The 15,989-nt window shown below is 40.4% G+C and overlaps 1 protein-coding gene across 1 annotated transcript in view; it reads right to left on the reverse strand.

The window, feature by feature from the left end:
- IQGAP2 (IQ motif containing GTPase activating protein 2) overlaps nt 1-15,989 on the reverse strand; it is a 306,733-nt gene that overhangs the window by 122,168 nt on the left and 168,576 nt on the right. The window contains exons 5-6 of the mRNA XM_006051068.4: nt 13,713-13,789; nt 30-97 (exon numbers count right to left, since the gene is read on the reverse strand). Coding sequence (XP_006051130.3) covers nt 30-97; nt 13,713-13,789 — 145 coding nt within the window. The remainder of the gene's footprint in view (nt 1-29; nt 98-13,712; nt 13,790-15,989) is intronic.

Genomic DNA, 15,989 nt, shown 5'->3' on the forward strand with positions numbered 1-15,989 from the left:
TAAAAGATTATCAAGATAAAGAATAGTACCTGTGAAGTCTACTTTGCCCAGCAAATCCTGGATCTGGGGTGCAATTCCTAGTTTGAACAGATATAAACTGAAAGAGAAACCATAAAACTATCAGAAACTTCATCATCATAAATCTTAGAGCTAGAAATCACATACATCTTAAGGGTCTTTTTATTTGAGAAACACCTAAGAGACCATCTTAGCTAATTCATGCATCTTACAGATGAGGAAACTGAGTCCCAAGGTGACACAGTCCCTACTGGGACTAGGACTCGAGTCCCAGTCACTGTCTGGAAAACTGGTCTTCTGAACTACACAGCATGCCCACAGGCGAACTAACCTAATCATCCAGTTATAGGGAGGCTAAGGGACACAACACAAAACAGCAAGTAACAAATGCAATAAACATTTCTTTGGATATTACATGACTTCATTTTGCTTAAAGTAGGGCTGAAATTATATGTTCCTTTCCATACCTATATACGCCTCCAAGTACCATATACCCCCTTGGAGAACTATTTGTTTTATACATTCTGAACCAATAAATAGAGCAGCAAGACTACTGGTAGATGGAAAGATGTTAAAGACAAACCACGATGTGGATATATTACTATGACTGGATATATTACTATGACGTGGATATATTTTAAAAAGCGGAAAATGCAGAGAAATGTGTACATATTTTTAAAAAGTTCAATAGGAAGCAATGATGGTCACAACTGACCTGCCTGTAAACTGACAAAAGAAGCTAGAGTCTGACATTAAATTCTACCAAAGAGGATGAAAATATTTAGTTATGTGACTTTTCACCTCAAAAACATTGAGCCATAGTTTCTGAACTACATGTATTTTAACCTTCCCAGCCCCCCAAGATCAACTCTACAACCTGACTAAAATTCTGTATTCACTTAATATCAGTTCTGATAGACTTATAACTTAGGAAATTTAATTTTAATTTAATCAGAATTACAAATACAGTATACAGGAAAATGAACTGAGAATGATTTTGACAGTTTGAAGTATTTCAAGACTTATTTCAAATGTTGATATGAGACAGATCTGAGTAGTTTATAAACACAAAATTTCATTAAAAGAGTTCAAGATTAAGCCTTCTTAATGGAATGAAAACTCTTAAAATGCATGATCCATCAGTGTAAGCAGTATCCATTGAAATTAAATTTTTCGATCTTTGTAAGAAATAATCACTTAAAAAATTAATATGTGATCAAAGCTAAAAATTACTGATCCATGGTTTCAAAAGAATATATAGAAAACATCATTCAGAGTTAAACAGTAAATACTTTGATATAAATCATTTTGATATTGCTTCTGGAAATATCTATTCCATAAATTCACATGAAAAAAGTGAAAGTGTTAATCACTTGGCTGCGTCTGGCTCTTTGTGACCCCATAGACTGTGGCCCACCAGATTCCTCTGTCCATGGGATTCTCCAGGCGAGAATACTGGAGTGGGAGCCATTCCCTTCTCCAGAGGATTTCTCCCACCCAGGAATCAAGCCGGGGTCTCCCACACTGCAGGCAGATTCTTTACCATCGGAGCCACCAAACAGTATTCTATAATATGAATGTACCATATTTTGCTTAACCAATTGCTGAGCATTTAGATGATCATTAATTATCCACTATGATAAATAATGTTGCAGTGAACCTACTTATATAGGCACATCAGTCCATGGGGTCGCAAAGGCTCAGACACTACAGAGCAACTGAACTGAACTTGTGCATATATCTTATTCATCACATAAATTCCTGCAGAAAATTATCAAATTGAAAGGATATATACACAAAACTTTTAATATATATTATCAAATTGTCTTCTTAAAAAGAGATTATACATTTATTCTCTGTGAGCAAAGAGTTAATGAAACTCCTCTCCCTTCTACAACAGAATATGCCCTCCTTCAGTTCAGTTTCAAGCTCTGTTCCCCTAGGCGCCCAATAATGTATACTGACAACCATGTTACTAAGCATCATTGCTTAGGAGAAAAATAACCCTTGATTGGCAAACTGCATCTTGACTAGAAGGAATCATAAATACCTAGTAGGCTATACACAGCTTTAGGTGTTCCTGAGTTCAGTGACTCTTGTAACTGGCACACTTCTTGCAGGAAACTGGGAAGCCACGCTATGCTGCTGCTAAGTCGCTTCAGTCGTGTCCAACTCTGTGCGACCCCATGGACTGCAGCCTACCAGGCTCCTCCATCCATGGGATTTTCTGGGCAACAGTACTGGACTGGGGTGCCATTGCCTTCTCCAAGCCATGCTATGGAGCTGCTATAATAGATACTGGCTCCTGGGGACTGAGGTGCTCAGCCACGGAGCCTTCAGTAACTACCACTGTTAAGTCTCATTCATAACTTCACACCCACTTTATCACCCAGGGCACCAAAGAGAACAGGTTCTAAACAGCTGTGTGGACAACTACGTGGAGTGTTGAGAAGCCCCCCACTGCAGAGCAAACGCTTGATGCTGTCCTGCTGGTAGGCTGTATTTCCTTCTGAGCATCTGCTAATCGACATGGTTACGGCACACAGTCCTGAGTCTGAGTGTTTAACTGAACTAAGACCCAGGTGATGGGCATGGCCCCACTCCACCATCAATCCATGAAAATGCCATTTTCTCTGTCCCTTTAAGAGCAGAGGATTCTATCCATGAAAACTTCACCAATCTGATAGCCAAAAATGTCATTAAAGTTTACATTTCCTTTTGTTCACTGTGAGGGTAAGCATTTTTCATACACATATTGGCCATTTCAATTTCTTCCAGGAAATGCATATGAATGAACTTCTGAATTTTAAAGGTTGTTTTCTGGGGGGATTTATTTTCCTCTGTTTCCCACCCCCCGCCTTTTCCCTCAAAACAACAACCAAAGGACAAATGACACTTTAAACATACGGTAATTTTACTACTACATTCCAATATATTTGTATCTTATTCACAAGGGAAAAACATATTGGACTCTGAACATCGTTCAATGTAAAACAGACATTATGTATTCATAACTCAAAGCTAGAAAGACAGGATACATTTCTTAGTTTAAATTCTAGGTCTTTAGAGATTATCAGGGGTATAACAAGTCATTATAATTAAAACTAGGATGCTGATATTTCCCAAACCATAATATTTTATGAACCAATTCTCAATTTATTACACAAGAAAAAATATTCCAGGTAAAAGGGACCTCATGTCACTTGGACCAAATAAAATGTCAACCTAGTCACACACTTCTGACTGTAACAGAAACAACAAAATTCAACAGAACTAAACAGACAGGGGTGTAGTTACAAAAGAATTCCAGGAAAGTAAAATCAAGCCATACTTGAAAAAATAAAAATAGATCCATAAATGATCAAAAAAATACCACTGTATGCATTCTTTCATGGTTCCTGATTTGTAGTTTTATCTCCTTTTACAACTAAATTAAAAAATACACCTGAACAAGTTGACCAAAAAAAAAGTATAAAAGTAATTCAATGGGAAAAACTTTGAAAATGTGACAGTAAAATTTAACTAGGAGTCTCCCATAAAATCTCTTCTAATAAATTTTATACATAAAATAATTTCATATTTACAGTGTATATTTATGTATATTACAATACTATTCTGTTTGTTTTAACATACTTGAAATTTATAAATTCTTGCATCAAAGGCTAAGCTAATGAATATCAGTTATCCTTAATATATTTCCACGTCTATCTCCCCTCCTATGTAATGTTGAGATAATCTGGAATTTTAGATGCATTTTTAAATTTTTAGATTATGCAATAAAAGTTTAGGTAAATACATTTTATTAGTTTACTTTCTAATTTAATCTGTATCCAGTTTTCTTCTTTCTTAGTTTTATCTTTGGTTTTGCTATTTATCAGCATATTTACTAAGTAGACAAAATGAATTACTCACTACGTGCACGTATTTGACTATTTTCATTTGTTCCCTGGGTGTTGGTTCTGTTTGTTGAATGTAATTCCTCTTTCAGAGCTGTCGTTTCCTTCAAATGTCTGGCATTTCCTGATTTGGGGCTCATCTTGAGGTCTGAGACTTGCAACTGTTTGTCAGTGTTGGCTGCAGGTCCCCGTGACAGAGGCTTCCCTGGTAGCTCTCTTGGTAAAGAAACTGCCTGCAATGCAGGAGACCTGAGTTCAATTCCTGGGTCGGGAAGATCCCCTGCAGGAAGAAATGACAACCCACTCCAGTATTCTTGCCTGGAGAATCCCATGGTCAGAGGAGCCTGGTGGGCTATAGTCCATGGGGCCACAAGAGTCGGACAGGACTTAGAGACTAAACCACAAGCATCCCGTGACAGAAGCCAGCCTCAGGGAGACGGGAAAGGAACAAGGAGGCTGATGTCCAGAGGGCGCTCACTGTCTTATCTTCTTAGACTGGGGTTCCCTGTGTCTTCTTGGGCACTGGTGTGCTTCCCTGCCATCAGCATCTACACTTGTTGCCTTGGGGAAGGATTAGTAGGTTCAGCAGGTCTAACTAATCCAAATTATGCTGGCTTAGGGCTCGCCTCTTCCCATCAAAACCCCCAAACCCCACAGCAGCTCCAAGCTTTGCTGCACAACTCAACAGTTTCTGGGCTGTGGCCCTCTGTTTTGTTTCTCAGTCAATCCAATCCCGTTTGTTTGCCTTCTGTCATGAGTTACCTTAATTTTCTGGTCAATGGATAGCACTCTTTCTTACTACAGATGATTAAAACAAACAAACAAGCAACAGGATACCCTGGTGGTAAAGAATCAGCCTGCCAGCGCAGTAGACACAGGTTCGATTCCTGAGCCATTAAGATCCCATGTGCTGTAAAGGAACTGAGCCCACGCACCACAACTACTGAGCCTGTGCTCTAGAGCCCGGGAGGCACAACCTACTGAGCCCACATGCTGCAGCTCCTGGAGCCCCCCGGCTCTAGAATCTGTGCTCTGCAACATGAGAAGCCACTGCAGTGAAAAGCCTGTGAACCACAACCAGAGAGGAGCTCACCGCAGCTAGAGAAAAAGCTATGCAGCAACAAAGACCCAGCACCGCCCAAAATAAATAATAACATTATATATCAAAGAAACTCCTACTACTTTAGTCATGTCATGTCAGTTTTGTAAGGAAGACTAAGACACCCGTGACCGATGAGCCTGACATGACTCTTTTCACTGTATCTCCTTTCTGGAGATATCTGGTCATTCATTTAATTACTCTCAACTGTCTGTCCCTGTAAGGTACCCAGGCTTCCACAAAACAGAGGTTTGTTGGTAATAAGAGCTAAATTAATTACACTAAACAGAAGTGTTCATGTTTCCCTACGGTATTATAGAGACTGGAAGACTTTCTGATTATATTTTTTACTTCTCCATTTATGCTGTATAACATAAATCTCATGACAAGCAAACATCCCAGTTTAACTAAAAGTTACCACAAGATGGTGCTGAGAAGTCAGGTACCTTTTGGATACAAAAATCTTTGAGTCAGATTTATCTCAAATCAGATTTTCGTGTGCTAGTCAGGATCAGGTAGAAATCTCATTTGCATTTCCATACTTTCACCAAAAGCATGTATTTTTTAATGTTAAGGTATATTTTTATTTGGTTTCAATTTTCAGCATTTATTTTATCTTTGAGGTTGAAGTTTGAACTATTACTTTTGGAGAGAGAACTTTTCACAGTGTGGGAGTTTATATACTAAATCTCTATGTGGGAGGTATGTCCTAGCAGATTAGTCAAGGGGGCAAATGTTTACTAGGAAAAGTACGTATTCTGGATTCCCATGCTGAAAAGAATCAGCAACAGTGGCCCACTCCTTTCCAAGCATTTCAATTCAAATGAGGGCATTACCTGAAGTATACAGGAAACCCAGTCTTAGTGTTTAAAAAACAAAAGTCTGTCCAATCACCAATTTCTTAGAGCTCTTCAAGGCTGAATTTATTAAGCACCTTAGTGCCTAACAACCAACACAAAGAGCCAAGAGCATTCCAAAGGCAGCTGAGGAACTGATGTCACTTTCCACGTATAATAAAGCACTTGGCATGAAACAGCTAGCATTTCATCACATCAAAAGCTACAGTACATGTGTGTTGCTAAGAAAAGGCCAGTAATAGAGGAGCTGTCCTTCGGTAGCAAAAGCCTCATTGGCCCATGTGCTTCTATTTTGTACTAATAATATCAGTTCAAGTAAAAGAAGCAATAAAGAGAGCAAAAAAGCAAAAAAAACACAAAAAACAAAAAACACTATCAGTTTTTTTTCTACTACTTTGAATATATGCGTTAAGAGGTGCTACAGTAATAAAATGCAAACTTAAAAGGCAAAGGCTGAGTTTATTTCAACTTTTCTGGATCACATCATGCACAGTTCATTTTATGTTGTAATATGGGAGATGAATGTCTGTAAATCAAAGCCTCATGGCTGATTAGGAAGAAGAGGGAACTGGAGTCAGAAGCCCTGGATCTTGGCCCCAGCCTGGCCACATTTCAGTGTGTGACTCTGACTCACATAAACCAATCTTTCAATTTCCTCATTGGTGAAATAAACTGGACTCAACATCTCAAGGTCCTTCCTGTTCTGAAGTTTGGGGAAGCTTCCTTTTAAAATATCCCAAATGTAACAGCTTAGAGACCTGTGCTGAAGTTCAAGTCTAATGCCACTGTTCTTTTCATTTTCCTAGTTGGATGGAAATATTCTCTCTTCTGAGGACAATGACTGGCTGCCTAAGTAACTGCAGGGTCTGGCGCCATCCAGCCTGGTTCTGAATCCCAACTCTACCCCTTACTAGCTGTATGATCTTGGCCCGCCATAGTTTAAAATGAGACTAATAACTGTACAGAAAACGTATGTCATGAGGATTAAATGAGATTATACCTGTAACAGGATACCTGGACCAGCACCAGGCATGTAATGGAAGGCTCAGTAGGTGTCGGTCTGTTTTCAGTATCACTATTGTGTGTGTGTATGTTGTGTGCTTGTGTGCTCAGTGGCCTCCAACTCCTTGCGACCCTATCGATGCAGCCCACCAGGCTCCTCTGTCCATGGGATTTTCCAGGCAAGAATAGTAGAGTGGGTATACTACTCCATGGGATCATCCCAACCCAGGGATTGAATCCGCATCTCCTGCACTGTGGGAAGATTCTGGACCGCTTGAGCTGCTTTGCTAACGAGCCTGCCTTTGAACCAGTTCCTCAAGTTCACCTACTAGAGGAGCCCTTCTTCACAAACTGCGCAGGGTACTTGGAACAGCTGGTCAACCAGAAGTGGGGCTGCTGCAGCCATTTTCATAAATCCAAGCCCTGAATGGGTGCTATTTTGGCGTCTTCACTGCATTTGAAGACATGACTGCTGGACAGCAACCCCAGACTCTGCAGTGGGAACAGCCATCCTTACACAGAGGAGAGGCAGACATGTGTTTACCTTGTGGTCAGTGTAGAAGAATCTTAACCAGCAAATTAACCATATTTAGTAAGAAAAGCTGAATCCAGAAGCCTCATGTGTTAAGCAAGGAAAATTGTTACAAACACATGACAATTTTAAAGGGGATTCCTGGGTGGTGCAGTGGTAAAGAACCCACCTGTAGGAGATGTAGGAGACCCAGGTTTGATCCCTGGGTTGGGAGGATCCCCTGCAGGAGGGCATGGCAACCGACTCTGGCATTCTTGCCTGGAGAATCCCATGGACAGAGGAGTCTGGCGGGCTACAGTCTGTGGGGTCGCAAAGAGTCGGACTCGACTGAGCACACAATCAGGGAAAGATTGGAAAATCTGCTTGTGGCCACGAAGCAAGGATATCTCAAAGAAATGTCAGGGACAGTGCTACAAGGACAAAGGAGTTGGCCAGAAAGAGCTCCCATGACCAAACTGAAGCAATCTGGTCCATCAAAAAAGAAGACACTAATTTTGGTTAGCTAAAAGATGCTTGTTCCTTGGAAGAAAAGCTATGATGAATCTAGACAGCATACTAAAAAGCAGAGACATCACTTTGCCAACAAAGGTTCATACAGTCAAAGCTATGGTTTTTCCAGTAGTCATGTAGTGATGTAAGAGTTGGACCATAAAGAAGGCTGAGCACTGAAGAATTGATGCTTTGGAACTGTGGTGCTGGAGAAGACTCTGGAGTTCGAGCAAACTACGGGAGATAGTGATGGACAGGAAAGCCTGGCATGCTGCAGTCCGTGGGGTCGCAAAGAGTCAGACATGACTGAGCGACTGAACAACAAGAACAAATCTTGTTTAATCAGAGAAAGGCCTGGAGTTCAAAATGATGTTCAAAGGACTGTAGCCTTCAAGGCGCCTCAGTCCATGGGATTTCCTAGGCAAGAATACTGGAGTTGGTTGCCATTTCCTTCTCCAGGGGATCTTCCTGCCCCAGGGATTGAACCCAGGCCTCCTGCATTGCAGGCAGATTCTTTACTGCCTGAGCCAGCAGGGAAGCCCGGTATAAAGTGTACCAAAAGGAATTTGTAATGCAGAGATAAAATAAGACACGCATAATATTTACATGGATTTTAACAAGCTAGGAAGTGTTGTTAAAATACAGGTGCTTTGTTTTTTCTTATGTCTGTCTATAGGGCATAAATATGTGCTTGTTTTTGTACCCTTTATACAACAGGAAAAAGTAAAGACCAGGAACTCTTAGTAAGACAAACAGTCGAGAAAACCAAGGGAATATCCCAAGATAAGAACAGACCGAGGGGCACAGGACGTGACAAAACCAGCCAGGCGAAAAGAGGGCACAGTACTGACGGTTGCAGTCAATAGCCAAGCAGAGAGAGGGCCCAGAAACAGGATCCGAGATGCTATCAGCCGAAGGGTCCCAAAGAGCATCAGGCAGAGTCCATCCCTCACCTCCTGCGGGAGAAACCTCTAGAATGCCCAACTGATTTCAAGAAAATATTCAAAGGGCATACATTAACCTTTAATAATGTTAACAGACCAGGCCAATACATCATGAAGACAGGACAATGGGCTATGGAGCACTGGCCAAGCGAGACATGAAAGCAAACCATTTTTGAGTGACAGAGGGTGGGGACTGGGTGGGAAATAAAAACCTACCTGAAAGCCAAATACTACAAGGTCTGGCTGATTTTGCAAATCAAGTTCAGCCCAAATCTTGGTGGCCAAGGTTGGACTCACATTAGGAGAAGAACCCAAACCGATACCGTGTTCTGACCGGCAATGATTGGTCAGAAACCAGATCTGTAACCTGGTCCACTGAAGAGGTACTCTGTTTATAGTGACCATGTGAACTCTGGGTAGGTTTCAAAGTTTTATAGTCTTGCTGCTGCTGCTAAGTCACTTCGGTCATGTCCGACTGTGTGCGACCCCATAGACAGCAGCCCATCAGGCTCCCCCATCCCTGGGATTCTCCAGGCAAGAACACTGGAGTGGGTTGCCATTTCCTTCTCTAATGCATGAAAGTGAAAAGTGAAAGTGAAGTCGCTCAGTCATGTCTGACTCTTAGCGACCCCATGGACTGCAGCCCACCAGGCTCCTCCGTCCATGGGATTCTCCAGGCAAGAGTACTGGAGTGGGGTGCCGTTGCTATAGCCTTAGAATGCATCGAAATCAGTGGCTAAATAACGAAACTACAAGTGAAACATGCACTGTGGATCTTTTAGAATAGGTTTAAGTGTAGTAAGTTTGTAATAATGTATCTGGGCATTTTACTTGTGTTTTAAGGTATTTGAGATATTCAAAAAAGCAGTCCACTAAATTTATTTATTTAAAGGAATTCAACTGTATAGCTAATGTTTAAGCATTTAACAGTTGCTCAATACATTGAGCAATAAATAACAGGTAAAAAGTGTTCTTCTCCATGGTTAGAAGGCCTCCAGACCAGAGCGGGGGGAAACTATCAGCTCTTGTTAGCAAGGTTCTCATTCCATGAGGTGGCTCCTTTTATTGCGTAGGTTTAAAATATTCCAAATAAAGCCACATGCCACATATATTTTTTAAGTCCAAAACACCAAAATAGTTACAGTCTTTGTCATCTGGTACTGAAACGTCAGCGTCTGGAGCAGAGAAGTCTGTTGCAGGGCCTAGCAAGGAAAACTGGCGGCTTGTGCTCAAAAGACCCAAACTTGGCAGTGGCTTTCAGGCAAGAGCTGTAAAGACAATATTAGCAGAGAGGGACCTAGGATGCAGGGTCACCTCTGACTGGTTGGTGGTGAGGTAACAGGGTGATGTTCTGGGAAGCTCAGCCTTCTAGTTCCAGTCGGTCTGAGGTCTACACACAGTGCACATGCTCAGCATGTAGTCAAATCCTCCATCTGGTGAGGGTCTTTGTTTCTACAGAATGACCCAGAGATGATCTATATTCCTTCAGGAGGAAGAGTCCTGGGACTATTACCCTAATCACTTACTACCTGAGTCTGCTCTTTGAAACTGGGGGAAGGCCTAGGAAACTAACCACCCCCGCCCTTTTTTTTCCAACAAGAAACAGGGGACATGGAGGGGCTTTTGTGTCTAGGAAGTCCCCTCAGGACTTTAATCCCTGCTCAGCTTTAATGCCCCCTCCCCTTTCTTTGAGACACCTTAATCTTAAGGGGGAACAGGTATAGGAAAAGAAAGAAAGTTTTATACAGAGAGGTGAACCATCAACCTGCCAGAGGAATTTGGTTTAGGGGGACTCAGTTTCAAATTTTCCAATGTTTTCCACAGTGAACACTTTTTTATTTCAAATAAGGAAAAGATAATAGACATTTCTTTGACAAGAACATGAGGACACGTATCACTTAGCTGGGTCTGCGTGACCCAGAGGTTCAGGACTCCCTGTGGGGCTGCCTGGCTAACACCGCCTGGAGTCTGGGCTTGAGAACACCCAGCTGAACTGACAGAGAGTGAGGCCTGGGGACCGGGGTCAGAAATGCAGTGAAAGGCGAGGCAGGCAGGAAAAGCGAAAAGTAGACACAGCAGGAAGCAAGGGCAGGAACCCAGGGCATTTTAATGAGGCTGTTAAACCCAAATCAAGAAGCCAGAGACCAGAAAACAAGTTGGCAGGGCCAGGGATGAACTCTGCAGATCAGTCAGGCCTCCAGGCCTGGGGATCTTTCTGCCTGGCTCCTGATGTATAATAGAACTTCTGACCTGCCCAATTCCCTGGCAGGTAATGACAACCTTTACACTGGGAATGCTGCTGTACCTGCAGCTAGGATACAACTGCTGAGAGTATCTCGGTCCATTTTCAGCATCACTTCTAATCACGCAGTGAGGGCAAACCCACTGCCCGTATGAAAATGCGCTGCTGCCCAGCTTCCAAAAGAGGCTGGCCCAACAGGACAGAATATCAGCCTCATTTGAGGAACTGACCGCATTCTAAACCACGGCAGGAAAGGGTTTTGATAGAAAACTACTAGATACACCTGAGACTTCTCCATGCCCGATTAAGGAGCACCCTGGTAGCTCAGAGGGTAAAGAATCTGCCTGCAATGCAGGAGACCTGGGTTTGATCCCTGGATAGGGAAGATCCCCTGGAGAAGGAAATGGCAACCCACTCCAATATTCTTGCCTGGAGAACTCTATGTACAGAGGAGCCTGGTGGGCTACACAGTCTATGAGGTTGCCGAGTTGGACACGACTGGGACTAACACTTTAACTTCCTAGAATAAGTTTATAACAGAGAAAAGTGAAGGAGAGTCTCCCAGGGAATGCTGTTTATTAACTGAATATTGCTTTTCAAGATCCTGCTTTAAAAATTCCTACTTAAGGTCAGATCTGGTGAGGAACATTTGGCAGGAATCCACTCCATTAATGGAGTCTTCCATGATGAGTAACTGGACACCTGAGAAAGACAGTCTAAATACTTGAGAAAAACATTTGCATGCAATTGGCAACATGAGCAAGAAGTTGCCTTTTCTTTGTTTACCAAGCTGCTCAAGCCATTGTTCAAACTATGGCAGGCACACATTTGTAAGCCTCCGTGCAGTTCTCTGTAACTTCCTTACAACAGTGACGTCACCAGAAAAGAACCAAGCGCACCATTTCTTTATAAGCTGCTAACATTAACACCTCAGGTGTGTATTTCAGGAAATCAGTGTTACCTTACAGACAGCAGGCTACAGATGCGCAGGTTAGCACCCTGATGCATGGGCTTCCGTGGTGGCTCAGACAGTAAAGAATCCCCCTGCAATGCAGGAGATTTGGGTTTGATCCCTGGGCTGGGAAGATCCCTGGAGAAGGGAATGGCAACCTGCTCCAGTATCCTTCCCTGGAGAATCTATGGACAGAGGAGCCTGGCAGGCTACCATCTATGGGGTCACAAAGAGTTGGAAATGACTGGGCAACTAACACTTTTCCCTCAGATGCATGGATATGATACTGATTAACTAATGGTTGGCTTAGCAGGTCACAAAGTGTTAAGTGATGATTCTAGGCTCTGAAAAGCATCTGACCAAGAATGTTGGGCAACGCATTTGATAACATTCATCAAAACGAGCACGTGGGCACCAAGAGCTTTTAGAAAACCTGGAACAATGATATACTAGCCACATAAGAGGGGGGAAGGCACAGAAGCATTTTTTTCCTCAGTTGTTCTAAATTACTGGAGTAAAAAGAAATCGTAGGATAGGCACCTATATTTGGTCTGTATTTCAAGCAACTGTCATCTTCCAAAGAAATCTCATAAGTACTGATGGGGTGGGGGAGGCAAATCATTTGACATAATCAAAAATCTTTAGTAATCCAATATTGCAATGAATTATTATAAAAATCTTCTCCTTCGGAGAGGAAGAAAGCCAGAAAGAAGTTAATATAAACCTCAAGGCTGAATACTCTGCCAGGAAAATGACTTTCAGTGATACAAACACAAGGCAGATGTTCTAAAAGAAATTTAAAATTTAATCAGACACGAAGTCTTTCAGTCATTACCTGTGTGCACTCAAGACAACAGCCACAAATTGGATTTTTAGAATCATTCTTGCGACCATCTAAAAATCACATTTCTTCCAGTAAGGTAAGAAATACTCTGTGACTGGTAGAATCTCAACATGAAAAAAAATTCCCAACCAAGGGATCAAACCTGGGTCTCCTATATCGCAGGTAGATTCTTTACCAACTGAGCCACCAGGGAAGCCCTTAAAACTGTTAAGACAGCAAACAAATGTTTTTACAAATGAATGCATCATGATTTGACTAATTTTAGTTTCTTTTTTACCCTTATGGTACAAGTTCTACTGAACCAAAGTTCAAAAGATTTTTTTTTTATAGTGCATTTTATTAATCTATGCTAAGAATTGAGCCAAACTAATGATTTTAAGAGTATCACAATCAAATGTATGACCATTAAAGCTGCTCATTTATGTGTTTGTAAAGTAGTAGTAAAGTAGTTTGTAAAGTAGCTATATTTGTAAAGTAGTATAACTCAAGACTATGAAAGCACATTATTATTAGGTTCCTAGAAATTTCTGTTAAATTTTTCTCCTTATTATACTCACAGGTCTTTCATTCATTTTTCTGGTTTTCTATTTTGAAATGGGTTTTAAAAAAAAAGGAAAAATGTTTTTCAAGTTCAAGTATTGTTATATGACAATTATCTTAATTTTTTATCAGCAAATTTAGAACTCAGTCTTAAAAATAAAAGTTCAGATTATTATTATTTTTTTAAAAGGGCTCTCTCTAAAAAGAGGAAAAAGAGCTCTTTTAAAATTGAAACTGTGGTAAAACCACAGTTTTAAATTTACTTCCTAGATTTTTAATTGTATTTTTTTTCCCCACCTCAGTGCATGAATGCAATATATCATTCTTGGTATGTTTTTCCGGTCATAGACATCTGTTGTTTCCGGGTAAAATATCTGGAAAACAAAAGGGAAAAATGTATTTATTAGGTGCTGCTTTTCACAATTATTTTAACTCCCCAAATGACCCTATTTTGATTGTCCTTGCTGCTCTGTATTCATTTAAATGAAGGGGAATCTCAGTTGTGCCTCATGTTGTTTTCCATGTGGACCAATCAGTGCATCAGGTCCCTGCCTGATAGCGCCTCCTAGTGGCTCAACGGAGATTCACAGTCAGCCACTTCAGGAAGGCTTTGTCCACAGGGCTGGGTGGCAGCTTCACTCCACAAGGCTTTTCTTTCTGTACCAGAGTCACTCTTGTGACTGCCCAGGGGTCCCCTGACCCGAGAAGGGTGTCCTTTTGAAATCATTTTATTACACTGCTAAGAACTTGGCTACACAGTTCTGTAAACATGTATGTATATACATACAACACACACACACACCCATGCACTACTTTAAGGAGAAAAAACCATCCATTTTTACTGATTAAAATCTGGACAGTAGATAAAGTATGAAAGAAAAAAACTTATAAACCTACCTCCAGACTGTCACTATTAGCATTTTGGTATATTTTCTTCCAGTCTTTTATCTGTATGTCTCTGGTTTTTTTTTTTTACATTTATGTATGTGGGTATTTGAAAACCAAATTGCAAGTATTATAAGCCTGTTTAAAACACTTGATAGAGCATGATTGTTTTCCATTCCCTTCATTAGTCTATAAGAACATTACTTCTAGTAGATCCATAGGATTCCTTCATATTTTTGAACCATAATTTAACCAATTCTCCATGGTTGAATGTTTTTTCCCCCAGTTTTGTCCCTATTATAGCCACTACAATAAACACCCCTGCTTTTTCTGTGCACCTGATTACTTCTTTTGGATAACCATCTATGAATGGAGGTAGTAGATTGAAAAGTCTGAACACTAAAACTTTTAATGCACCTTGATATGCTTTTTGAGCTTGAAACTAAAAACCTAATAAGAAACAGATTTCAGAATATGGCACCAAAAGTGAATAATTACGATTGAAGCTCCTAAGGTTAAGAGAAGCATATTGGCATTACTTGCTTTGGGTAAATATTTTATAAAATTTGACATAAAAACTAAAATTGCATACCATATGGTAGAACTTGATACTCAAGCACAGCTTTCTATTGGACACTGAAAGAAGCTAAGAGAAAGGCAAAGTTTCTTGAACTATAAAATGTATAGTCATTGAGTGCTTCAAGAAATATCTATAGTCTATGAAATTTCAAAGGTCTTTCTAAGTTTCCTTTAATACATTTGCTGTTAAAGTATCAATGGGAAGAGGATTCCCCATTTAGAATATGACCAGGTTTAAAAGTTCTACCAGGTAAGCAGAGGACAACTGTAACTTCCCCTCTTCTTTAAACAAGAAACTTTTATACTGGTATCTCTCTTGGAAAACCATTATGACTATGTCTTCCTTTATCAAGGAGATGGGATCAACTTATAGTTCCCCATTTTCTTCAGCACTGTAACCCCAGTGTGTAACATGAAGCTGAGCACAGAGTGGGCAGCTCATATTGATGCATGAAGGAATTTATTAATACATCTAAGTCAATTCAGTATACTGTTGGCTTCTCATTACTGCAATGTAATATATCACTGATTTCATAATAAACATCAGGATTAAAATAGAATCTGTTGCATGGATCACTTGTTTGGCTTAAAATCAAAATAAATGTGGCCAACACACACACACAACTTGAGAAGGTTTAAATCAAATCTTTCAAACATAATGAAATTATCCTAACTAACATATGCAGCCTCATAGAGAAAAACGGCATTTGAATTTCTTTCTTTTTTAATCTGGTTACCACTCAACACCCTGCTAATACTTACTAAATCACAATTTAGAAATATGAATTCTGTATGATAACCACTTCCCGGAAAGGAATAGCATTCAATGTTCTCAACATTTTAGGAGAGGGGAAAGTAGTTTAATTAAAAATGGCAAAATAAAATAGATCAACATTGACCATTGCAAGATAAAATGAACTGAGTTAAAACAGGTATTAGCACCAATGTATTAAAAATAGGCATTCGTAAGGAATTCTTTGTTTTTGTTGTGGGGGTGTTTTTAATTGCAAACCTGGATTAATACTAAAAACAACACAAGCCTAAATAAGTCAGTAGCCTATCCCCATGCCGGACCATTTTTAAATAATTTCTTTAAAATAGCTGGACTTA

Source organism: Bubalus bubalis, chromosome 11 (genome assembly GCF_019923935.1).
Source record: "Bubalus bubalis isolate 160015118507 breed Murrah chromosome 11, NDDB_SH_1, whole genome shotgun sequence".
NCBI classification, from domain to species: domain Eukaryota; kingdom Metazoa; phylum Chordata; class Mammalia; order Artiodactyla; family Bovidae; genus Bubalus; species Bubalus bubalis.